The sequence below is a fragment of the Desmodus rotundus genome, chromosome 2, assembly GCF_022682495.2.
Source record: "Desmodus rotundus isolate HL8 chromosome 2, HLdesRot8A.1, whole genome shotgun sequence".
Lineage (NCBI taxonomy): Eukaryota > Metazoa > Chordata > Mammalia > Chiroptera > Phyllostomidae > Desmodus > Desmodus rotundus.
This window is the reverse complement of record NC_071388.1, coordinates 126,275,287-126,300,757: the sequence shown is the minus strand read 5'-3', so window position 1 is coordinate 126,300,757 and position 25,471 is coordinate 126,275,287. Positions and strand designations below refer to the sequence as shown.

At 41.7% G+C, this 25,471-nt stretch overlaps 1 protein-coding gene across 2 annotated transcripts in view; it reads left to right on the top strand.

Moving 5' to 3' along the window:
- MAP3K19 (mitogen-activated protein kinase kinase kinase 19) overlaps positions 1 to 20,992 on the top strand; it is a 79,196-nt gene extending 58,204 nt beyond the window's left edge. For both annotated transcript variants that reach the window (XM_045203160.2, XM_024569731.3), the window contains exons 10-14: positions 2,529 to 2,572; positions 5,999 to 8,428; positions 10,880 to 11,017; positions 11,977 to 12,674; positions 19,779 to 20,992. In XM_045203160.2, the coding sequence (XP_045059095.2) occupies positions 2,529 to 2,572; positions 5,999 to 8,428; positions 10,880 to 11,017; positions 11,977 to 12,674; positions 19,779 to 19,845 (3,377 nt within the window). In that variant the 3' untranslated portion in view covers positions 19,846 to 20,992. The remainder of the gene's footprint in view (positions 1 to 2,528; positions 2,573 to 5,998; positions 8,429 to 10,879; positions 11,018 to 11,976; positions 12,675 to 19,778) is intronic.
- Positions 20,993 to 25,471: the final 4,479 nt, after the last annotated feature.

Here is a 25,471-nt window from a genome sequence, read left to right as displayed (position 1 = left end):
GCTTTTCCTCACATATCAGTTGATCCTTGGCTATCTACATATTTGCATTTAAGAGGGCGGCGGAGCACTTGAGGGCTTGCTGAGTGGGCAGAGACCCGGTAGGTTGGGGGAGGGATTCCCGGGTGTCCACGTGCACAGTGAGGCTTTTCTCTCAGTGAGTTTCCCTAGGGACAGATTATCCAGGCTCCTGTCTGCAGGTTGTGAGGCTGGGGCTTCACAGGTCAGTGTGCACGTTTTCACTGAATCCTCTTATCTTCACTCTAGCACCCCATTTCCGCTCTCAGCTGCACCTAGCTCCTTAGCACCTTTGTTTCAGGCTCTCCAGAGGGTAAACTTCCAGCTCTCAGCCAGGGACAGGGAAGAGCAGCTCCTGGCCAGTGGGGCAGGGCAGGGAATCTGGAACCTACTCCTTCGGCAGACTTACGGGCAATCCTTGTTTCAGCCTCAGCTGTGTCCTCACCTTCAGAGGTACCTGGTGTCTTCAGTTCCTGCTCCCTGTCCTCATTTCTTGTTGAGTTCTCCCCTCTGCAGGCAGTGAACAGAATAGAGGACGCTGGCAACTTGTCAACTATTATTCACCCAAATGGTTTTCACTGGCCAAAAAAGTGTGTTGATGTCGCTCATCTGCTGCTTTATCATCTGGGTTTTTGTTGTTCTTACACCTTTTAAAATTCCTTTACTGTCATTTTAGTGAGGTTTGTAAAGAGAGTGGAGAAAAGTTTGTACATTCAATCTCTTACCTGGAATTCTACATACATTTTTAAAGGCTTTCAAATTACCTACTAGAAAGATCTTGTATCTGCATCTCACCAGAAATGTCGAGTGCCTTTCTACCACATGTCATCCCTTTCAACGCTGGGTGGATACTGTTTACCCAAGTATTTATAATAATATCTGAAAACTAAAAACCTCAGGAATGTATTCATACGCACCCAACTATAAATTATTTTCACTTGTATTTCTGGCGTTAACTTGTAGTATCTTTTCACCAGAAAACCTCAGTTTCTAGAATATCACTTATATGAGGGTAAGGATTTTGTCTTTGTTGTTCACAACTAAATTGTCATCTTCTGGAACAGTGTTGGCCACTCAGTAGGCACTTGGTGTTTATTGAATAAGTGCATCAAGGGTTGGGGGGAGGTGCCTTGGCCCGCTGCGGCTAAGGGGAAGGCCTCTGCCCCTCCAGTTGTGACCCTCATCTCAGGTGACCGTCTTTCACCTGAGAATGGCTTCTTTACCTGTGTTACATCTTAGAGAAGCCTGTTTCTAAATGAAATTTTAAAGTAGTAGCTGTGGCTAAAATGGACCCACAGGCATATTTTGTCCAGCCTTTGAAGTATTCAAAAAAGGGGAGGCGGGGGGTAGCTTTCACATACAGTCTCCAGCTTTCTGACTTCTCTTGACAATAAGGAGGTCTAGCCACGGTGGATTACCCATCTGGAATGGACAGCATCAATTAGCACTTGGTAATGGATGTCCCTTTAGCTGGGCACATGATTTCAGTTTACCACTGTCCCCACCTGTCCCACTTCATCCATTTATGTGACCTGCTTTGACACTGGACACATGGGCACTTTTTGTTTCAGCTTCAAGCTGTGGTGGTGCAGTCTTACTTTTGATAAAAAGACAAAAACTAGGTTTTACACTACCTAGTAAGTCCTTTCTCCTTTCCATGCACCTCCCCTTCAGCATTTATGATGTATTCCAAGTTTGAGTTCAAATGGTGGTTGGGGGACAATTATACATGAATACTGTCACATTTCTGCAGGGTCCCGACTTTCTGAGCAAAAAGCACTAGGAAACTAGGTTAAAAGATGATTCAATGATAAGCCTGTCTTAGAAATTAGAGATAGTGTCTTGCTCCTCTAGAAAACAGAGAGACTCAGAGGCTTATTTCCTCAAAAGCTGTCTGCTTACATTCTAGGGTAATAAAACCCAGAGATACATTTGTCCTTTCTCCTGGAAACATTTGCTTACATTTCATAGTAAAGAGCTCTCTTTCTTGGGAGGAAAACATGGGTCGAAGTGCCAAACACTTTATATGAGCTCTGAGTCTCATAATTCCTGTGGCGCAGCCCACTACACGTCCGGGTGAGCGGCTGGCGCTCAGTGTGTCACCCTGTGGAAACTGGGGTGTCGGGGCCTGGTGGTGTAATGCCGAGTGAGTAATGCGTGCTCTGTTCTCTGTTCCAGAGATCTCGTGTTTCCTGCCAGAATGTAAATATAAATATATATCAACATATATATTCGCACAAATGTTATCTATGTAAGACACACATATAAGCTACATGCATATGAGAAGCAGCATCATGTCTAAAACAACAACCCCTTTTAGTGGAAGTAGCCTAAGGTTTTGTGTAATCGTACCAGGCCCACCTCCACGTGGATCACACCTGGAATAACTCTTAATTTTGACCTTTTCAAACCTCAGCACCAAGATTACTCCATTGCCAAACTCTGGTGTAAGGCAGAGTGGGTTCAGTTAACGACTAAGAATATCTAACTTTTATTCTTTTTTCTTGTTATAGAGTTTTCTACCTCTGATATGAAGTGCAGTGGCCGAAGAATTGCGGTAAGATTTGTTTTAGTGTTACTGTCTTAAGGATTATCACCAAAGAACTTTTGTTCTTAGAGATAAGCCCGATCAAAGAACTCAGAACCCAAATCCTCAGCACTTATTTCTTGGAAATACAACAACTCACATACAGTTTATAGAGTAGCAAATCATTTCTGGGAAAACAGTACCTTGCCACGTATATATTGTGTTTCTGGGATGTTGCCTCTTCTCTGCATGAGGTGAGTAGTTTCCTTAGACATACTTAAATTTATCTTATAATATATTAGACATTAGGTCATTCTTTTTTGCAAGGACAGAAGAATTTTTCTAGCTGTCTAATTTATGAGTAAAGCATTTGGAAATATCCTTGCAATTCTGTCAACTGTCTAACTCTTCTGTGTCCTTTGAGAAAATGAGCCTTTGAGAAAATACGTAGGTACTGCTTTTGGTTGTAAAAGGGGTTAATTGGCAAAAAAAAAAAAAAAAAGAAAAGAAAAAGGCTGCGCTTGGGGAGATGTTCAAGCGCTGGGAGGATCTGTCTTTATTTCCCATGATTTTTAAGAGGTGGGAGAAAATCATCTAGGCAATAAAACTGGGGAATTATACTGAATCTCATCCGATTCTAAAGTTTAAGTTTCTGGTGTCAGCTTCCTTTACTTTTCCTTTCTTCTTACACACAGTTGGCAACAGAATGAAAATGAAACATATAGCTGTCAGTTACCACTCAAGATCCAGCCCATGAATATTCTAATATAACTGGTTTTTAAATTTATATATGCAGGAAAGGGTCTCAATGAAAAGAAGCATAAAGTTAGAGTTTAAGCTTAATGACCTGAAAGCTGATTATACACTGGGTTATATTGACCTCTAGTGGTTGATAAAAATAAAAACTAGCTTAGTTTGAAACTAATTGGAGGGCAAAGGAAATTAGAAACCATCACTGGTTGCAAACTTTCAAGTGTATAGTGTAGCACATTTAAAAGCTACCCTCAACAGAACAGTTTGGTAAAACAATGAGGAGTAGTTGTGTTCTGGATACAAATTATGAGTTAGTCTGTAACTCTCGTTAAAGTACATGAAAACAGTAATTTTAAGCTGTTCTAAGTGGGTATTTAAAAAATCTTAGATCAAGTTCCGGCCAAGATGGAGGCATAGGTAGAAACCCTTCGCTGTCTCACACAACCAAAAGGAGGATAACAATCAATCTAAAATCAATAAATAACCAAAAGCGCCAGAAAACTCAAACTGCATGGAACTCCGACAACCAAGGAATTAAAGAAAAAATCAACCAGACCGACCAGACTGGTAAGGTGGCGGACCATGCAGGCCCACTCAGAAAAACCACAGCAATACGGCAGACTGTGGGGACAGGGCTGGCTGCTGAGGGGCTGACTTAAGGGGCTACTGAGACTCAGAGGTGGTTGTGGACTACGGCTGGGGTTGCAGCGGTGGGAGAAGCATCCAGTCTCACAGGAGAGTTTGTTGAAAGTGAGCTAGAGAGGAGTAGGCAAGCCGCACTGTTCCCTCTCTGGCCCCTCCCCCACAGGCAGTGAAGCAAAGAGGGTTGCCCTGCCCAGGTCAGTACCTAAGGCCCCAGCCCCTTACAACTTATCTGCCCCGCCAAGGCAGAGAAATATGGCCCAAATGAAAGAACAGAGAAAAGCCTCAGAAAGCTCAGAGAACTAAGCGAGGAGGAGATTGCCAACCTATCTGATGGAGAATTTAAAGCCCTGGTAATCAAAATGCTCACAGAACTGACTGAGCTTGGTCGAAAAATGAAAAAAACAAATGAAGGATACCCAAAGTGAAATAAAGCAAAATATTCAGGGAACCAACAGTGACAGGGCGGAAACCTGGACTCAAAGCAACGATTTGAAGAAATAAACATCCTTCAGAACAAAAGGAAGAAACAAGAATTCAAAAAAGTGAAGAGAGTCTTACAAACCTCTGGAATAACCTGTAACGTTTATATATCCAAATCATAGGGCTGCCAGAAGGAGAAGAACAGCAACAAGAAATTGAAAACTTATTTGAAAAAATAATGAAGGAGAACTTCCCCAGTCTGGCAAAGGAAATAGACTTCCAGGAAGTCCAGGAAGCTCAGAGAGTCCCAAAGAAGTTGGACCCAAAGAGGAACACACCAAGGCACATCACCATTAAGTTACCCAAGATTAAAGATAAAGAGAAAATCCTAAAAGAAGCAAGAAGAAAGGAGAGAGTTACCTACAAAGGAGTTCCCATAAGGCTATCAGCTGATTTTTCAAAAGAAACCTTGCAGGCAAGAAGGGGCTGGAAAGAAATATTTGAAGTCATGAAAGGCAAGGACCTCCGTCCAAGATTACTCTATCCAGCAAAGCTATCATTTAGAATGAAAGGGCAGATAAAGTGCTTCCCAGATAAGGTCAAATTAAAGGAGTTCATCATCACCAAGCCCTTACTATATGAAATGTTAAAGGGACTTATCTAAGAAAAAGAAGATAAAAAATATGAACAATAAAATGACAACATACTCACAACTATCAACAAATGAACCTAAAAGAAAAGAAAGACAATGAAAACAAAAACTAAGCAAACAACCAGAATGGGAACAGAATCAGAGCAATGGACATCACATGGAGGGATTTCAGTGGGGAGGGGGAAGGGGGGAATAGAGGGGGAAAGGTACAGGGAAGAAGCAGCATAATTAGTATGCACAAAATAGATGGGGAGAGATAAAAAATGGTATAGGAAACAAAGGACTCAAAGAACTTATATTACAACCCATGGACATGAACTAAGGGGGGGATGCTGGAGGGTTGGGGGGCAGGGTGGAGGGGGGATAAAGGGGGACAAATTGGGAAACCTGTAATAGCATAAATAATAAAAAATACTGAAAAAATAAAAAATAAAAAGTCTTAGATCAGCCCTGGCTGGGTAGCTCAGTTGGTTATAGTGTCTTCCAAGATTGTGAGTTTGAGCCCCAGTCAAGGCACATACAAGAAGCAACCAATGAGTGCATAAATAAATGGAACAACAAATTGATACCTCTCTCTCTCTCTCAGTCTTCTCTGTCTCTGTCTCTCTCTCACTCAAATCAATAAATAAGAAAAAATATTTTAAGGAAATCTTAGATAGATTCTCTGGAAAATAAAAAGAGAAGAGAAAGAAAATGTCTCATATTTTTAATGTTTACATATAAGGTCTTTCTTTTAAATATGTAAGTATGAATCTCTATGATAATTTTGGTTTCTAAAAGTATTATTTTGCCTTGGTTTAAAAAAAAACCCACTAGGAATGAGCTTTTAGCTTTTAAAATTGTGATCTCCAGGATACTTTTGTACTTCCTAAGCACAGGGCCTTCCTAAAGAAAATCTTAGATTCTCTTCAGATTACTTTAAACCAGTTAACATGATATGCATATGTGTTTCTGTATTCATTAGCTTTTTCTCTCTTTCCTTTTAGTTTCCTCTACCACCATTGTCACTCTTGCCCATGAGACCTGGTCTTTTCACTATCCCCCAGAGTCACAAGGATCAAAAAGAGAGAGGAAGAGATGTTCCAAGTCTTGTATCTTTTGTACCTAAGCTCTCAGAGCCTGTTAGTCGATCTGATGAGTTTAGACCATCAAACAAGCAACCAGAAGCATCACTGAAGGTGTTTGTGTATCAGACTCTCAGGCCCTCTGATAGCTCTATCTGGTCCAGAAACATGTGCTCTTTCCGGAAGGCTGACCGTCACAGACAGTACCTGGAGATGGAGGAGAATAGAGCATCTAAGGAAACAGAAGGCTGTGACAAAATGCAAATCTCTCACTTTGAAAAAAGGCAGTCTTTGGTGTCCTCTGAGAATTTTAAGGAAGGCAATTTTCCTGCGGATAGAGAAGTGGATATTGACCACTTTGGTAGTGCAATGAGAAAGTCAGAAGAAGAAAACTTTCGATATCTCTCATCAGGAAAGGTAGAGGGTTCTGTAGCCAGAAACTGTGAACGAAATTCAGACGTTGTGTGTACCATGCCAATCCAGTTCCAAGAAGCTCAGCATTCAGAAATAACTATAAGCATGGATAAAGAGACTAGAAATGATAAAGATGATTTAAAAAGTGCTTCAGTGTGTAAAGGTGAAGTAATTGAGCCAAATCAGATTTTAGAAGAGTTTACTCTATTTAAAAGTTTGTCCAGTGTAATTCCTGATGGTCCCATTCAAAAGCTCCCAGGTCATAGCAGCATGGAGACAAACATAAAAATATCCGTAGCAGAGGCAACCAAACCAGAAATGAATGGGATAGTGCCTCTTATCCACATCACTTTCCCTGGAGATGAGACTCCCAAGCAACCAACAGTAGCCAAACCAAGCCTCCAAAAGAGAAAGGGTGCACTTCACAACAACAGTAGCTTCAACATACTCGCACACCAAGAAAATGACAGGCAAAGGGTGAAAACCCTTAGAAATAAGTCAGATTCAAAAACCAAGACCAGTAACAGGACACTGCAGAATTTCGTGATTTCCATTGAAGGTTCCATTAAGCCTACCGTGAATAAAACCAGCATAAAAACTCAAGTTTTCCCTTCTTTGGGGCTTATTTACCCCAGACCTCAGCAATCACCCAAATTCCAAAGGAGAATGCCACAGATAGAAAAGAAGCAAACAACTTACCAGACTCTGAAACCTAGAAAGCAGCCATTTCCCTGCATCAGTAAAAATCCAGGAATAAAAAAGTCTTCCGTTCCTCTCCTTGTTCAACCAACAGAACCAAGACTAAATTACCTAGATCTTAACTATAGTGATATGTTCAAAGAAATCAATTCAACTGCTAATGGACCTGGAATCTATGAAATGTTTGGGACCCCTGTTTATTGTCACATGAGAGAGACCGAACGGCATGAAAGCAACTGTTACCGAGAGATATGCTCAGCTCCATCAGGCAGATGCACCACCAGTAAATGTCGATCTTCACACAACGAGAGGAACAGCAATAGCAGAACAAGACTTTCTCAGAAGAGACCACATGTTAAACCCCCCAAGGCTTTACTTGGAATTAAACACAAGCACAAAAATTTAATTTCCAAAGAAAAAGGTTGCAAGGCTGTAGGTAGCAACCTACAAGACATTGAAACTGGTGGTGGCATTTCAGAACCGGAGTGTCAGATGAAGTCTTCAGGGAAAGACTTTCTCTCTTCCAAACATGAAGTTCAGCCCATCAACTTTGCTCAGTCTCATGAGCAGTCCATTAAACAGAATGAATTCCTTCCTGTCTCAGATTTGTCCATTGTTGAGGAAGCCTCTGTGGAAGAGTCTGCAGATGAAGGACACATTTCTAACAAGCAAATACTTGCCACGAGCCTCAGGGATCTGCATGAACTGGAAGAGCTACATCACCAGACCCCATTTTTCCTTTCAGAAAGCAGCAGGGTAGTGCCCAGTGAGAAGAGTTTCAACAAGCATGTACTGCAAGAAAGGCAGAATACAGCATCTCTTGGTAAAATAGATGCCAACCAAATTTTGATGAATGATGTAGAGTTTGATAGTTTGATAGATGAGTCTAAAACACTTGTGAATTTTTCTTTCCAAGAGAAACAAACCGACCGACATTGGGCACATTCTTTGGAGCATGATAGTTTAGCTGATAAGTCAGTTACACATCAAATGTTTGAAAAAACTTTAAGTGATGCAAATTCAATTTCCCAAGATCTTTTAGACTCTATAAAGGACGAAGAATTGACAGATGAACTGTTAGGTTGTCTGGCTGCAGAACTATTAGCTCTTGATGAGAAAGATGACTCTTGCCAGATAATGGCAAATGAAACAGGTCCTGAAAACCTAAATCTTGTCTTCAGTAAGAGAGGACATACCACACAAGAACTGGGTGGAGAGACAACAAATGCCGAAATACAGGTTAGTATAATTAGAATCAGTGATTTAATTGGGGTGGGAAAGACCCCAGGGACAATCTGTTTCAAACTCCTTGTTTTCAAATGAGGAATCAGAAATCCTACACAATTAAATAGTTTCATCCGGGTCTCATTGTTTGGTTACAAGTTTGGAATCCAGGACCCCTGACTCTCAGGCTAAAATGTTTTCATTATGCTGCTTTGCTTCTGGAATTTAGCTAGGCTGACATTGCAGTGGAAAAATTGGGGGTGTGCTAATAGAGCAAAACTACTTATTTAAATAGGTGAATATTTTACACAGCGATAAAGTTTTCAATCAACAAATATCGGCAGTAATAACCTGACTGGTGCAGCTCAGTTGGTTGGGCGTTGTTCTGCAAAGCAAGGGGTTGCAGGTTCGATTCCTGGTCAAGCATGTGCCTGGGTTGCAGGCCAGGTCCTTGGTTAGAGGCATGTGAGAGGCAACAGACCAATGTCTTTTTCCTTCTCTTTCTCCCTCCCTTGCCCTGTCTCTAAAAATAAATAAATAAAATTTTTGAGAAAAGAGAAAAATATCAGCGCTGAATAATTATGAGTAAAACATCGCTCTAGGTGGTGTGTGAGTAGAAAGAAGTGGCTCACCATCTAGTTTACCACAAAAATATCGGTGGTGGCTACTGTGTCTCCGGCACTGGGCTAAGAACGGGAGACACGATGGGACACAAGACTCAGGCATTGCTCTCAAGGAAGCATAAGCAATAATCTTGAAAAAAATTTAAATGTGTTTGGCACGGGAGTGAGAAGACAATCAGCAGATAGTTCATTAGGTTTTGTTTGTTTTAGTTCTCTCTGAAGTGCGTGAGCCCCCTGTTCTCAAATTTTAGAGATGGAAACAGTCGGTTTAGTTGAAATATTACTTATTGAGTGTTAACTCAGGTTATATCACACTACCTCAGGGTCAGGAATAATTATTTTAAGTAGTTGCTCAGAAGAATACACTAGGTAAATAATTATACCATGACTAGGTTTACTGAGAGCTTACCACATACGAGTGAGGTGCATCACACTGTCTCCTTTATATGCCTCATAACAGCTCTATGAGGTAGATACTAAAGGTACTAGCAAGTCCCCATGTTGCAGATCAAGAAATTGAACTTTAGAAGATCATCCAGTTAGGGAGTGGTGGGCCAGGCATTCTGATTCCAGCCTCACAGCTTTAATCACTTAATCACGTTGGAGATATTCCTCATCCTACAAGGCCAACTCTGCCTTCGCAGTGATCTTGGTCTCTGCTGGGAGGTAGGTAGAGATTCGGAGAAGCCTTCGGGCTGGGGTGGGACATGGGGGTATGTGTGTGCCTGTGTGTCTGAGGTGCGTCTACCACTCTGCCTTTTTGAACTGAGGAAAAGCTAATAAGCTAGTAAATACAATCACTAATAACCCCACCTACAGCCATGGAGTCAAAAACTGGCCTTTTGTGACCTTTTCTTTTTCAAGCAGTCCTTAAATTTCAGTTTGGATAGAGAAACATGAGAGGATGGGAGGGAAAATACCCAGATGGCCCTTGGGAGGCACAGATGCCCATTTGCCAGGAAGGTGACCCTATATTATGTCTTGTTCCCCAAGTGCCTTCGCCACGCCTCTGCATCACCATGATTGTTCATTGTAAAAACCCAGTGCGGGAGATCAGAACAAAGCATTTCTGGACCTGATCAACCAGAGGGAAAACATGGTCTAAATTCTACACGGAGATACTTGTTTTCTCCTTTCTAGGGCAGGGTCTCTCACAGTTTACTATGAATGGAAATCTCTTGGGGGTCATGTTAAAATGTAGACACTGATTCAGTACATCTGGGGCCTGAGATTCTGCATGTCTAGCAAGCTGCTCCCAGGTAATGTTCATACAACTGGTCTGCAGATTCTCCTTGGAGTATCAATGGTGTACAAAGCCACAGATCTTCAGTCTGTTGCACCTGGTCTTGACCACTAGACTTGCTTGTCACGGCTGTGTGTGTGTGCATGACAGAAAGTCTTTTGTCTATGTGTATTTGTGTGTAAATGTATTATGTGTATATAAGTGTATGCATATATGCTTATGTATATATGTGTATGTTTGAGTGTGTATGTGTTGTGGAAATAAATGAAGAACAAAGGCTACTTATTCAGAGCTCACTATAGCAAAGGAGTCAGCAACCATCACAGCAGCAACTCAAGGGCAGGCAGAGGAACGGGAACGTTTTTTAGTGGAAAAAAGGGAAAGCTTCAGGTATTCCTGATCGGAGGCCGTTGGCATGGGGAAGCTGTAGGCAGGCTGCCTAGAAGGGGCATCCTCTGTGATGGTTAGGGGTGCATATTTGGCTTTCTCTAGTTAGTTGATCTTAAGTTAGTCAACAGGAAGACTGACTCTACTCTCCACCTCGCCACCCCAAAGACTCAGAGTCCAATGGTGACTTTTATTTTTGCCTCATTTTTCCAGAGACATAATAATGGGTTCAAAATGTATGACGAGGAGAAATTTCTCAATAAAAAGATCTTTTCTGAAAATAGTTTAATGTATGAAGAACCTATCCTGTGGACCAGGGGTGAGATCCTTGGGAAGGGCGCCTACGGCACAGTAAGTTGAACGGGAAACAAGATGAACCCCCAAATCCCCACTCCTCCTTGCCCCCTCCTTCTTCTTTAACACTCCAAGTGAGTCCCCCAACCCCCCTTCATACTCTTTTGTTTAGAACTATTCCAGGTGGAAGTAACAGGAAACCCAGCCCTAACTGGCCTGAGGAAAAGAGGTCCACTGCTTGGTGCAACTGAAGGACCTGGAGTCGGTGTGGCCCCAGGCACAGGCGGTTTCAGGGGAGAAACAGTGTCAGCAGAAGCCGGCCTCTCCAATCCCTCCTTCCGGCTCTCATTGTCAGGCTCCATGTGGTGGCGCAGTGGCCGCTGCGTTTCTAGCCTCTCATTCTGCTCAGTTCACATCCAGTGGGAAAAGAGTCGTTTTGTTCAGCCACCCAGGATATGTGACTAGAGTGGCGAGAATCATGGCTGAGTGGCAAACACAAAGATGTCCCTTACCTTTTGTGAATTGTGAAAAAGATCGCTTGAAGTCCTAGTACTAAAGATAGTATTTACATAAGTTGATAAAGAAAAGACGGCCCCCCAGATAAAGCATGTTACCATTCTAGCTGGAGGCATTTGAGGAATCAGTGAAAAGGCAGGAAGCATGAAACCACTGAAATCATATGACAGAGAGGGCTGCTGGATTTTTCAGGACCTGCCTTCCTCTCTCTCCTTAGAGTTTTAGCACCGAAATAGCCCTATTTTATTTATTACATGAGGAGATTTCCCAAACCACGATCTCATGTAGTCATCATAGCATGTGTGAGGTGAGTATTATTACCTCCGCTTTATAGACAAGAAGTTACACAGCTGGGGAATGGGGGAAGCCAGGATTCTAACCCCTCCAGGCCACTGGGCACCAAGCCATTATGATACCCACGCACCACGCTGCTCCTCCCCATCTTGGCTGCATTGAAACATTGGGTTATATTTAATCATAAGGTGTTTGTTTGCTTTCAGGTATATTGTGGTCTAACTAGCCAAGGACAGCTAATAGCTGTAAAACAGGTGGTTTTGGATACCTCTGATAAATTAGCTACTGAAAAAGAATACCGGAAACTGCAGGAAGAAGTAGATTTGCTCAAAGCACTGAAACATGTCAACATTGTGGCCTATCTGGGCACATGCTTAGAAGAGAACATTGTAAGCATTTTCATGGAGTTTGTCCCTGGCGGCTCAATCTCTAGTATTATAAACCGTTTTGGGCCATTGCCTGAGATGGTTTTCTGTAAATATACAAAACAAATTCTGCAAGGTGTTGCTTATCTCCATGAGAACTGTGTGGTGCATCGAGATATCAAAGGAAATAATGTTATGCTCATGCCTACTGGAATAATAAAGCTGATCGACTTTGGCTGTGCCAAACGTTTGGCCTGGGCTGGCTTAAATGGCACCCACAGTGACATGCTGAAGTCCATGCATGGGACTCCATATTGGATGGCCCCAGAAGTCATCAATGAGTCTGGCTATGGGAGGAAGTCGGACATCTGGAGCATCGGCTGCACTGTGTTTGAGATGGCCACAGGGAAGCCGCCACTGGCGTCCATGGGCAGGATGGCAGCCATGTTCTACATCGGAGCACACAGAGGGCTGATGCCTCCCCTACCTGAACACTTCTCAGAAAGTGCAGCCGACTTTGTGCGTGTCTGCCTAACCAGGTAAGCAACTCAAAGCAGAAGGAGGAAGATAAAGTACCAAAGATTTCAAGCAGCTGACATTTCCCCTGCAATTTATGGCCCATTCAAACCCCCCACTCCCATTATGAAGTGAAGTAGGGGGTGATTTTGTGCTAAAAGGAATCATCATTAGTTGTTTTGGGTGATCGTGTGCCTTGTTGGATCAGGGTATGGGGGGTAATGCTTCAAGTAGAAAGTGCCACAATTAAATGTTTTATAGGCATCTAACAATTCTTCCCAGGTCAAGAGGTGTGCAGAAATTGCTAAAGATCCACATACTTACCTATCAATGGGACATCTTCCCAGGGATGGGCTAAGGTGAAATGATATCACCTGTGGTTAGGTTTCCCTTTCCTCTCATGGAACCAGTGTTCTCATTCCCTTCCTAAAACCAGCTCATAGAAAAGTATGTGAGAAGTTCATTCATACACCAGGGTTGATATGAATTGATTGGTTGATTGATGGATGACTGACATTTAACGTATTGGTTTCCCCAGTAATACTTCAATTTAAAGTGAGGATAAACATTTTGAGCCAAAGGAACAGGTCCCTAATTAGAGCATTTAAGCATCACGTTGGGGAGTATTTGTGAAAGCAGAACATCTCTAATAAGTTACCTTTCTCCTGTGCTTTTTAAAATATATTTTGTTGATTATGCTATTACAGTTGTCCCATTTTTTCTCCCCTTTATTCCCCTCTGCCATGCACCCCCCTCCCACCAGCTTTCCCCCTCCTTAGTTCATGTCCATGGGTCATACATATAAGTTCTTTGGCTCCTACATTTCCTATACTATTCTTAACTTGCCCCTGTCTATTTTGTACCTACAATTTATGCTTCTTATTCCCTGTACCTTCCCCCCCATTCTCCCCCCTCCCCATCCCTGCTGACAGCCCTCCCTGTGATCTCTATTTCTGTGATTCTGTTCCTGTTCTAGTTGTTTGCTTAGTTTATGTTTTTGTTTTTTAGGTTCAGTTGTTGATAGTTGTGAGTTTGTTGTCATTTTACTGTTCATATTTTTCATCTTCTTTTTCTTAGGTAAGTCCCTTTAACATTTCATATAGTAAGGGCTTGGTAATGAACTCCTTTAACTTTACCTTATCTGGGAAGCACTTTTCTGCCCTCCCGTTCTAAATGATAGCTTTGCTGGATAGAGTAATCTTGGATGTAGGTCCTTGCCTTTCATGACTTTGAATACTTCTTTCCAGCCCCTTCTGGCCTGCAAGGTTGCTTTTGAGAAACCAGGTGATAGTCTTATGGGAACTCCTTTGTAGGTAACTGTCCTTTTCTCTTGCTGCTTCTAAGATTCTCTCCTTATCTTTAATCTTGGGTAATCTAATTATGATGTGCCTTGGTGTGTGCTTCCTTGAGTCCAGCTTCTTTGGGACTCTCTGAGCTTCCTGGACTTCCTGGAAGTCTTTTTCCTTTGCCAGATTGGGGAAGTTCTCCTTCATTATTTGTTCAAATAAGTTTTCAATTTCTTGCTCTTCCTCTTCTTCCTCTGGCACCCCTATGATTAGGATGTCTGAATGTTAAAGTTGTCTTGGAGGTTCCTAAGCCTCTCCTCATTTTTTTTTTTTTTGAATTCTTGTTTCTTCATTTTGTTCTGGCTGAATGTTTATTTCTTCCTTCTGGTCCAAATTGTTGATTTGAATCCTGGTTTTGTTCCCCTCACTTTTGGTTTTCTATACATTTTCCTTTATTTCACTTTGCATAGTCTTCACTTCTTCCCCTATTTTGTGACCATACTCAACCATTTCTGTGAACATCCTGATTACCAGTGTTTTAACCTGTGCATCTGATAGGTTGGCTCTCTCTTCATCACTTAGTTCTATTTTTGTAGTTTTGATCTGTTCTTTCAACTGGCCCATATTTTTTTGTCTTGGCATGCCTGTTACATAGTAAGGGGCGGAGTCTCAGGTACTCACCAGAGTGGGGCAACCCTGGTCTCCCATTTGCATTGTGTCTGTGGGGGAAGGGTGCGAGAGAGAACAATGCCACTTGCTCAGCTCTTGGTTGGCTCTCAGTCACTCCCCAAGTGACTGAAAGCCAATAAGCAAGTGTGCCCTTCTGGTGCTGATTCCTGGGTTGGTGGGTTTGTGTATGTTCCAGGACCCTGTGGGTCTCTCCAACGAACTCTCCTGTGAGGCTGGGAGTTTCTCCTGCCGCTGCAACCCCCACAGCTTTTTACAGCCAGAGGTTTTGAGGCTTTATTTCCCCACGCTGGAACCCTGGGTTGTGTGGCCTGTCTCACTCCCCAGTTGTTTCTCCTTGTTTTTCCGCACACAAATGTGGGACCACCTGGTTCTCCAGCCACTGCCTTGTGGCGCTGTCCTCTCTGCCCTGGCTACCCCTCTCTGCCTCTCCTACCCATCTGGATGAAGTTTATTTTTTGACTCCTTGGTTTTTAGACTTCCATACAGTTTGATTTTCTGGAAGTTCTGGTTATTTTTTGTTTTTAAATTTGTTGTTGTCCTTCTTTTAGTTGTGTGGGGAGGCAAAGTGTATCTACCTACATCTCCATCTTGGCCAGAAGTCTCATTGCCTTTCTCTTGTTCTGATGCCCCCTAGTATCTATGGAATAAAATTCTGGGTAAAATGTTAGAACTGTAAGGAACCTTAGAGATTACCCACTTGTGTCGTTTTCAAATTTTCCTTAACCAGAAACTCTCTGCTCATACAAAATCTTAATTCAAAGAATGATACATAAAACTGGAGAGATGGTTGTGGTTAAAATGTGTGTGTATGGCCCTGGCTGGTGTGGCTTAGTGGATTGAGCACCAGCCTGTGAACCAGAGGGTTGCCAGTTCAATTCCCAGTCAGAGCACATGTCTGGGTTGTGGGCCTGGTCCCTAGTGTGGGGCATGTGAGAGGAAACCACACACTGATGTTTCTCTTCATCTCTTTCTTCCCCCTTTCCCTTCTCTCTAAAAATAAATAAATAAAATCTTAAAAAATAAAATAAATTAAAAAATTAAAAAAATAAAATGTGTGTATGGTGGGGGAGAGCTGGAGTGCTGGAGCTCACCCACTTGGCCTCCAGGATAATTCAGAACAGCCTGGTGAGGATCAACATTTAGATGCACTTATAGGATGAGGAAGACTTGAGGCCCAACCAAACAGTATTTCTTGCCTTTCAGTGAAACATGCTTTCTTATTCCTAGATGAAAAGTTCCAGTGCTCTCAGCAAGGACATATGGCAACCTCCAACTCCCAGGGGGGTCATTATGTCTTTCTTACTGAATCTCAGGATGCACAGGTCTCCCTCTCCTGGCACATGCATATCCTGGCACATGTTGACTTCAGATCAAATGGGCCAGGTCAGGAACACATACCCCAGGGGTGCAGTCCTGTGCATCCTTAGGTGCAGAGACTCTGTAAGTTTTCCAGCATTGATTTTGTGGGCAGAGCCCCAGGCACACAGCTGCCCCTTCCTTCCCTGCAAAATCACAACCGGGACATAAAGGTATTAAGAATATCATATGGACCAGTACCAGTTTTGGAGATTGGTTTTAGCTCTTAAAACTACTGTAGTTGCTTTGTTCTGAATTGAATAATTATCTACTACCGAGTGACAGAAATTACTTGCTATTCTCATTTTCTTTCAAGTTGTCATCACTCACATATGTGAGCATCTTTACACAGATGTAAAGAGAAAGGGTAAAGTCTTTCTTGTGACTCTGCTTTTAAAACATTGTTTTATAAACTAAGCAACACACAAATCATACCACTAATAATTAATAGGGTTGCTGTGAAGGTTAAGTGAAATGGTGTATGCAAATTGCTTAGCAGAGTATGAAGCACATAATTAGGGCTCCTTGGTCAGTAACTGTTAGGGAGAATACTAACCCACATTACCTAATTTGTGTCATATGCAAGCCTATAATTATCTCCTGAAATTCTATGGGAAAACCCTAAGTACTCTAGAACCTGATGTGTATGAGAGTACTCCTTGGAGTGTGAGTAGTCAGAAATAAAGGGGTAAGGTACTTTAAAGATTTGGAAGTAGGGATGAGCACAAGAAATTCATTTCAGGGAGCAATAAGTGTTAGGTCAGAGTCACTCAAGAAAGCAGACAGATGCAGTGAGCCAAGGAGCAGGGTTTATTAGTGGGAACAAAAGGGGAAGTGGAGCCAACCAACGGAGGTTGGGACTTGCTCGGTTGTTCTTAGGGCAGGGTTTTTAAGTGCAAAACCCTGAAGGGTAACTGGTTGGGTGTCAGAGTCTGATTGGCTAGAGCTGGTTGCTTGGTGCCATTTCTGCTGACCATTGTTGTTGATACATCTTGTCAGCCTTGGGTTAAAGCTGCATCCTGTTATGCCAGGTAGGTCAACCCTAGACCCCAACCTTAGCTGAGCATCTGTTTGTCCCCGGTAGGGTCACCAGGCAGTTTCCCAGGCAGGCAGTTTCCCACAGTAATTTTTCATTCCTCCTAGTCTGCCTAGGTCTGTCAGTAAGAAGCAAGCATGGGTGGGGGTATTCCTATGGGCAGGGCAAAAGCTCTGGGAAGTGAGGCCACGGAGTTTAGCTTTGTTGCAATAGGCAGTGAGGAGCAGGGGATTGCAGAAGATTTGGGGTAGACAGTGCCATGAAGGACAGTATTTGAGAAGGCAGGTCAGAGGCATTGTTCGGTGAGTCCTCAAATAGAGGCTGCTTGAGACTTGACACTGTAAAGAGAATTCCAGAACACTTCAGGGAAGATGAATCAGAACTTGGTGCTGGAGGATGACAGGATTTCATGGTTTTGAGTCTGAATAATGGAAGAAATTATAATAAGAAGTTGTGAAAGAGAAATAGAGGAGGAAGTTGATGAAGGTCCCTTCATCTAAGGAAGCATTTGAAGCCATGGAATTGGAGCTCAGGAAAGCAACTAAGATTGGAGGCATGTATTTCAGAATCATAAGGCTGGCAGCTATAGTTGTGAAAAAAAAATAGAGGCTGAGGACAATGTTTATGAAAATGGGAGAAGATAACAATATGCATATAGCAGTGAGTCTAGCACATAACCGGTAAAAAGGAAAGGAGGGAAGAGAGAAAGAGGGAGGCAAGGGAGTTGCTTAGAAAGTTTCTCCTAAGTAGAGATCATTTCAGGAAGGAGGGGGCAGTGAATACTTCAACTGCTACAGAGATAAGGAGAATGCATTCATTAAATTTGGAAATGAGAAAGCCATGTGTGTTTTTTTTCTTTTAAGATTTTATTTATTCATTTTTACAGAGAGAGAAAGGGAGAGAGAAAGAGAAGGAGACAAACATCTATGTTTGAGTGAAAAATTGATTGGTTGCCTCTCGTATGTGCCCTAACGGGGCCCTGAATCCACAACCCAGGCATATACCCTGACCAGGAATTGAACTGGTGACCTTTCGCTTTGTAAAATGACATCTAACTAACTGAGTCACACTGGTCTGGGCATCATGGTTAGTTTTAACAGGGCAATTTCTATGTAGAGAGGAGTGGGCCAAAGATTAAGAATTTAAGATAATGTTGAAAAAGTCACTGGTCTGGGGCATAGTGTTGTGACTGTTCAAGGCCTGACAGGTTCATGGCATTTGCACAGACAGAAGAATATTCACGGAGCCGGTGGAATGTCTGGCATGCCTTTGTTCACAGGTGGGCAAGCCATGCACGTGGCAAGCTGCATGTCTCCTGCATGTCTCTGTGTGGCACATGTCGTGGCCCTTGCTCCCCAGTGTGGCACCCAGCAGGGAGCCCCTAGCCCCTTTTTAAATACTAGAACAAAGCCGGCTTCCAGCCAGCAAATTACATAACATAGCACAATTCTGCGCATATGAGCCCACTTCATGTTATGGGAACTGTTTATCAAACCCCGTCTCAAGGCTGTGAGAACACTACTTATCAGGCCCCTTAAAGCCTATGGGAACACTGCTTCCCTTCGTTACCCAGACACCTGGGCAAGGAAGCCAGACTGTATCCACTTACTCTGCAGTCGTATTATGGAAATTTGTCGGGAATAGAGGAAGATGGCAACTTCCTCTATTTCCAGGTTAAGGAGAGGATTTTTTAAAAAAAGGTTTATTTATTTTTAGAGAGGAAAAGGGAGGGAGAGAGGGTGAGAAACATCAATGTGAGCTTGCATCTTGCGCACCCCCTACTGGGGACCTGGCCTGCAAACCAGGCATGTGCCCTGACTGGGAATCGAACACGAGATGCTTTGGTTCGCAGGCTGGCACTCAGTCCACTGCGTCACACCAGCCAGGGCAGGAAGGGATTTTTTGGAGATTTCTGTATAATTTGAAGGCAAGAGAAAGAGCCTCCAGAAGGGGAGAGGTTTTCATTTGTAAATGATTTATCACCACTTTTTTCCCAAAGTATTTTACTTTCATTTCCATTTTCACCTAGGCTATTCTTGATAGTTATTTGCTTCAAAACTTATATCCAAAGATGCCAATTTAATGAAAATAATGCCTTTGGAGGAGGTCACTGCAGATAACTACTGACTGGTTTATTAGTTTATTGACTGGTTCATTGGTAAAAATGTTTTGGATTCTCGAGGGGAAGAAAAAAACAAAAGCACAATTGTACTATTGCAATTGAGCAACTTCTCCTTTTACTTTATGCTTTTCCAAGAGTGCCCAGATAGGGTTGTCAATCACCAAAGCATACTTAAATGTCTCCTTAAGGCTTTTCAATTCTGGATTCCAATGCCTCACAATTTTAAAAGTAAACTTATTGCTAGTTAGAAGTGCATTAAGCTTTTTGAAAACTTATTTTACTTGTGTATAAATTATACCAAAAACTGAACCCCAATGTGAAAAATAGGGCCTACTTTTAACTCATAATAGCAACTATTTTTTGAACAATTACTATGTGCCAGACACTGTTTAAAAGCTGCACATGTGTTATTTAATCCTCTCCACAAGTTAGGTATCCCTGTTATCCCAAATTTGCTGATGAGAAGAGTTTGAGGCACTCGCCTAAGGTCACACAGCTGAAAAGCAGAGCTGGACTCAGTCCATCTGTTTGACTGGCAGAGACTGTACTTTCATCTTAACGTTGGCATTTTGAATCAACTACATCTAATTGGTATGCACATTTCTGTGTGATGCTTCTCGTGTTTTTCTCTTCTTAGGGACCAGCATGAGCGACCTTCTGCTGTTCAGCTTCTGAAGCACTCTTTCTTGAAGAGAAGTCACTGAATATACACCAAGACTTCCCAGTTCCATTATAGACAATCTGTTAATTTCTTCACTGTGGGAATGATGGTTAGAGGACCTTTGCTTTCCTACTGAAAAGTCAATCTAACCCAATTTAACCAGATCCTACAGTGTCACTAACTGATAAGTTTGTTACATTAGCTTCAGGTGTAATTACTTATGTATATGAGAAAATTTTCTTAATAAAAATACCTTTTCCAGTGTTTACAGTTTTGACTATCCAGGAACTATAGCCTCTATTGCTTATGCAACATTTCTTTTTATTTTTGTCCTGTCAATTTTAATGTCATTGGTTTAAAATAAATTGTAAAAACAAGAAAATTGTATTTAATTGCTTTGTGGGTGAAGGCACATTTCATTTTCACAAGAGACTTGAGGAAGGTGAGAGGAGAGACACTAGATTCTGTTCATTTTGGCAGCAATCTTAACCTTGCAGTTTATAGGAACTTAGAAGAGCTAAGGGCCTTGGTGCTTCATTGTCAGAGGGTCCCCAAACTCCTCTGAAGACTCCACCTACAAACTGGGTTATTCAATGTGGCTTCATATATACCTCAGGCTGCTCTCCCTGTAATATACACAGTGCGATTTGAGGTGTTCCCTTGTTTGCAGAGTGATTTAGTTCATTGCCACATCTAGAACTAGCTAAACCAAAGCCAGCTGGTGGGATAAAGCTAGACTGGGCAAGGGGAGAGTGAGTCAGCACATACAAACTTTTCAGGGCACTTTCCTCCTCTCCCTTGAATGAAGGGTATCCCCAATCAGGTCACTTTTCACCTTCATTTCCCAAACATTGGGAAACCTCACAAAATGAACACAGAGAAGTTATCAAAATTATTACAAGCAAGCCCTTGCTTTCAGTTGGTGGACTAAGCATAGTAGATAAGGTTTCTATAGCTGTCAACTCCACCCATCCACAAAGTATCATTGAGACCTATTGTTTTTAGTTGTAGCTGTATTTAAAAAAAACTGGCTGCTGTCAGTTCAACATGGTATAGCTACAGGCTTTAGGTGTATTCTAACACCAATTGTCAGACTTTGTTAAAATCAAGCTGCCTGCTTCAAGTTTTTGAAAAATGATGTGAAATGCAGTCCAGGCAGTCCACCTGAGGTAAATAGAACAGGTGTTACTTTGGTCCAACTGTTAAAGATGGGTTTTTGGGGGTGCATCTTCCTTCTTTCTGTCCAATTTGCACAGTTCTCCCATTTGATAGGAATTTAAAGAATGTGTCCCTATTTTTACTTACAGGCATACGTCATTTTACTGCATTTTGCTTTACTGCACTTCATAGATGTTGCATTTTTTGTTTTTATAAATTGAAGGCAAGATCCTCCACCAGCAAAGATTGACTCATTTTACTGCAGTGCTTTGGAACGGAACCTACACTGTGTGAGTTATGCCTGTACTTGTGTATCAACATAACCTGAAACATCATTTTGTTAAAAGTAGGGCTTAAGTTAAAAAAAAATTATCTGGGATCTTTAGTATTCTTTAAAATCTGAATGGTTTTATCTTACTTTGGAGCAATTATTTACGTTCTAGCCAATTAAACTTCATGGGGAAAGGGCAAGGGAAGATGTTTATACTCTGTATGCGAATCACAGTAACGGACACAAGCGTTTGGTGTTAACAAACCTATTTCTCTTTTGATATGGAACTCCAAACAGTGTTGGAATATTAAATAGAACCTTCAAACTTGAAAGTTTCAATAGGCAAGCCTTGGCCTTAAGAGCTAGTTCTGTTGAGCAGTGTGTTTAAGACCTAACAGATTGGAATTCTGCTCTTATCAACGCCCAGATATTTGACCCCATAGAGCTTCCTTTGCAGGAAAAGGATTTTGGAAGGAGAATGGAGTGCAAGACAGGTGGCGGTTGGGAGGGCTAGCATTCATTCAGCTCTTATTAGAAAAACACACATCATTTAATTCTTGCTACTGTTTGGGTTAGTAAGTAGTGGATGAAGAACTGGGCTCAGGGTGGAATAATTTTCTCAAGGTCATCCCACTGGTAGGTGGGAGTTGGGACTGCCACCCAGACCTATCACTACAGAGCACTTCCCCTGCTACCTCCCAGACTCGTACTTTCTTAAAAAAATCAGTTACATAAATTTTACTCAAACTTCACTGAGATGCTGATAAATTCACCAGTCATGTTAGTGATTTTTAGTACATTAATGGTGTGAGAAGATTTTCACTTTTCACTTACTACCTTCTCCTCTATGATCACCTCTCTTTTCAGTAAGCACCAAGTTTTCACATTCGGAAGTGCATTTCATTGTGCTGAATCTTCCTCTATGCTCTGGACCCCACGCTCAGCCAAAGGAAATTTAACTTCCTGAGTAAACTCCTGCAAGTACTTCCAACTCTACAGCATTTCCCTTAACTTGAGCCTGCTTAAGCCCTTACACTGTGGCCATCTCCCAGGGGCTGCTTTAGGGGTTGCCACAGTGGAAGAGTGAGCTCTAGAGTATTAGACTGGGGAATATGCTGTATTCCACTTCCTTGCTTCATCCTGTCCCTCCTGCATGGCCACTACTACAGTCCTATGCCTTCCATAGTGTCATTAGTAGCTCTGAGAAATAAAAACTCACTTAATCTGCTCAATGAGCCACCAAAAGCCTCCATCACCTATTGGTCAAGTATTCCTCTAACTTGCCGCACTTGTATTAATTCAATTTAAAGCAGCTACATAATGTAGAAACTGTATTTATAAAGGCTTACCAGGTGATGTCAACTTGAAATCACCCGGTGCTGGTAGTCTACATTTTCATTTGTACTCAACAAAGTTAACAAATCTTTATGGCATCATAGTGTGACAAGTTGAAAGAGCAAACACTGAAGAACAGCTAAGGGTTGGCCAAAAAGTCCATTTAGTTTTTTCTGTAAGACAAGGCACATTTCATTTTCATATTGATTTGAATACTTTGAGTATGTCGGTTATCTCCCATGTGATAAAACGTTGATCGTTCTCAATGTCTCGATTTGAAGGCCATCAACCTCAACTGGTCTACCTGACCATGGAGCATCATCCAGTGAGAAATCTCCAGCATCAAACTTCACAAACCACTTTTGACATGTTCAATAAATCATAGCACTTTCTTAGTATACTGCACATCTTTTTTTTTGTTTCAGTTGCATTTTTACCTTTCTTGAAACAATAAAGCATAATATGCCAAAATGTGTATTTTCTTTCATCTTCAATATTAAAAAGGGCTATGTAAAAATTCACAAATTTTGGTTTAGGATTTTTTAAATGCACACTGATATGACCGCTATCACAACAATCTAACAAAATTGTTTTGAATGAAGTTAAAGACAACTAAGCACTACTAGAGCCATCTTACGGAAAAAACCAAATGAACTTTTTGGTCAACCCAATATTTTGCCATCACTACTCAGGCTCATGAAAAACTAAAAGAAACTGATCTCAGGTATATTCCTGGGTATTTGCAGGATCTAAGTAAGCCTCTTAACTTCATGGCAATATGATAAAAACCCTTGTTAGTGAAGCCCTACACTGCTTGGAAGGTGATATTGGGGAAGGGAACAGGCAGGTCCATATAGTAGTCTTAAGTGGAATTACCAATTTTGCTTAACGCTTCTAAATAAAACTCATGTAATTTATTAAATGTTAACAAAATAAGCCCTTACTGGTGTTATCAACCTAAGATGAAGACCAACCTTTTAATGTGACTTTAAAACATTTACTTCACATTTAGGCTTAAAGTGCCTTCTAGCATAACTTCTACCCTAGTGCTGTCTTGTTAAAGCCATGCAGGGTTCTGTCTCTCAAGTGGACGGTGCAGGAAAATGAGTGGGGGAGGAGAGCAGTAATATTAAAGTTTGTGATTAAATTTCTCATGGCTAATTCCCCTTCCAGATAATTGCAACTACACTTTGCTTTTTGTGTTGTGAGGTTAAACAAACAAACAAAAATCCTGTGAACAGCCCTGGCTAGTGTAGCTCAGTGGATTGAGGGCTGTGAACCAAAGGATTGCGGGTTCGATTCCCCGTCAGGGCACATGTCTGGGTTGTGGGCCAGGTCCACAGTGGGGGCCATGTGAGAGGCAACCACACATTGATGTTTCTTTCCCTCTCTTTAAAAATAAGTTTAAAAAAAATCTTTTTAAAAAAACCCTGTAAACAGTAGGCAAAGCACACACTGAAGTTTAATGCACATGGATTGGCCTTCATCATTCCCTCTAATACCCCCAATACGCATATACCTCTATTAGGAAGCTCTCCCATGTCATCTATCCTTTTTTAAAAATGTAAATCCTTCCTCCCTCTTCTCCTGCCTCCTCCATTTCATTTTTATTTTTATCCTCACCAGAGGACATGCTTATTGATTTTAGAGGGAGGGGAAGGGGATGAGGGGGTAGAGAAACATTGACTGGTTGCCTCTCATATATGTCTGACAGGGGACCAAATCTGCAACCTAGGCCATGTGACCTGACCAGGATTCACCTTAACACCTTTTGGTGTATGAAGTGACGGTTCAACTGAGCCACACTGGCCAGGGCTCATTTGTCCGTTTTAGCCCTTCCCCAATACCCAAGCCTTCAACCTCAGACCCTATGACAGGTACTGTCACCTGCATTCTGTAGGGAAGAAAGTGGTGGGGCCAAGATTGGAATGCAGATGATCTGATCCCTGAGGCCACACTCCTTGAATTACTTGAGGATATCTGAAGTTACTCGGAGTACCTTATATTAGAAACCTTATTTCCCACATTTCCCAGGGACCAAGTTATTTCTGATTTATATCAACAAGACTTGGATTTACATTGTTAATACACAAATTTTATTAATTCCTTGTAATAGATACCAAGCTGAAATTCAATGACTAACTGATTTCATGCCATATACATATATTCCTGTTTTGGATTTTCTATCAACAAACATCCTATTCAACAGTCCTTGGGGGATTTGAGAACATTCAGAAAGTGAAATCCCAGTCATTGTTAACATAATGAGTACATGTGAAGTTTTTCAAACCAAGTGAAACTGCTTGAAAAACACACCTTAAAAAAAAAAAAAAAAGAATGTACTCATTAACAATAGCCAAATCAAATTAAGCCAACAAGTAAACAGGTTTTAAGTGAGGTTTCCCCCCAAAACTTGGAAGGGAATTACACAGCCTTCAGAATTTACTTTTGAGACTAATGGATCACAGTGAACAGGTTAAGTCACCTTTATGGGAACAAAATCAGTCCTAGCCACACACCTTTAAGGTATCTTGTTTACCAATCTACCTCAAGAACCTGCCAGGCAGAACAGATACTGGTAAATTACACAGGACAGAAAAAGAGAAGTCACAGGTATAAAAGGTAGCTGTGCCCAACTCTACATTGTGGAAAAATGGATGCATGGCGTCAGACTGAGAACAATTCGAGCACCCGAGACCCATTGGCTGTAAAGATGTTTCAGAGGCAAACTTCTCTTACAAAACAAGCAAACTTCTGGGCTTACACGTCAGCCTACAGCAATCAAATGTCCGCTATTAACATAGCTGAATTTTGATTTTTCAAATTAATACATTCATACAGTAAGTAACTTGGCACCCTAGGCAGTCAGGGAGAGAATGTGCTGCTTTTCCAATGTAAAAAATAC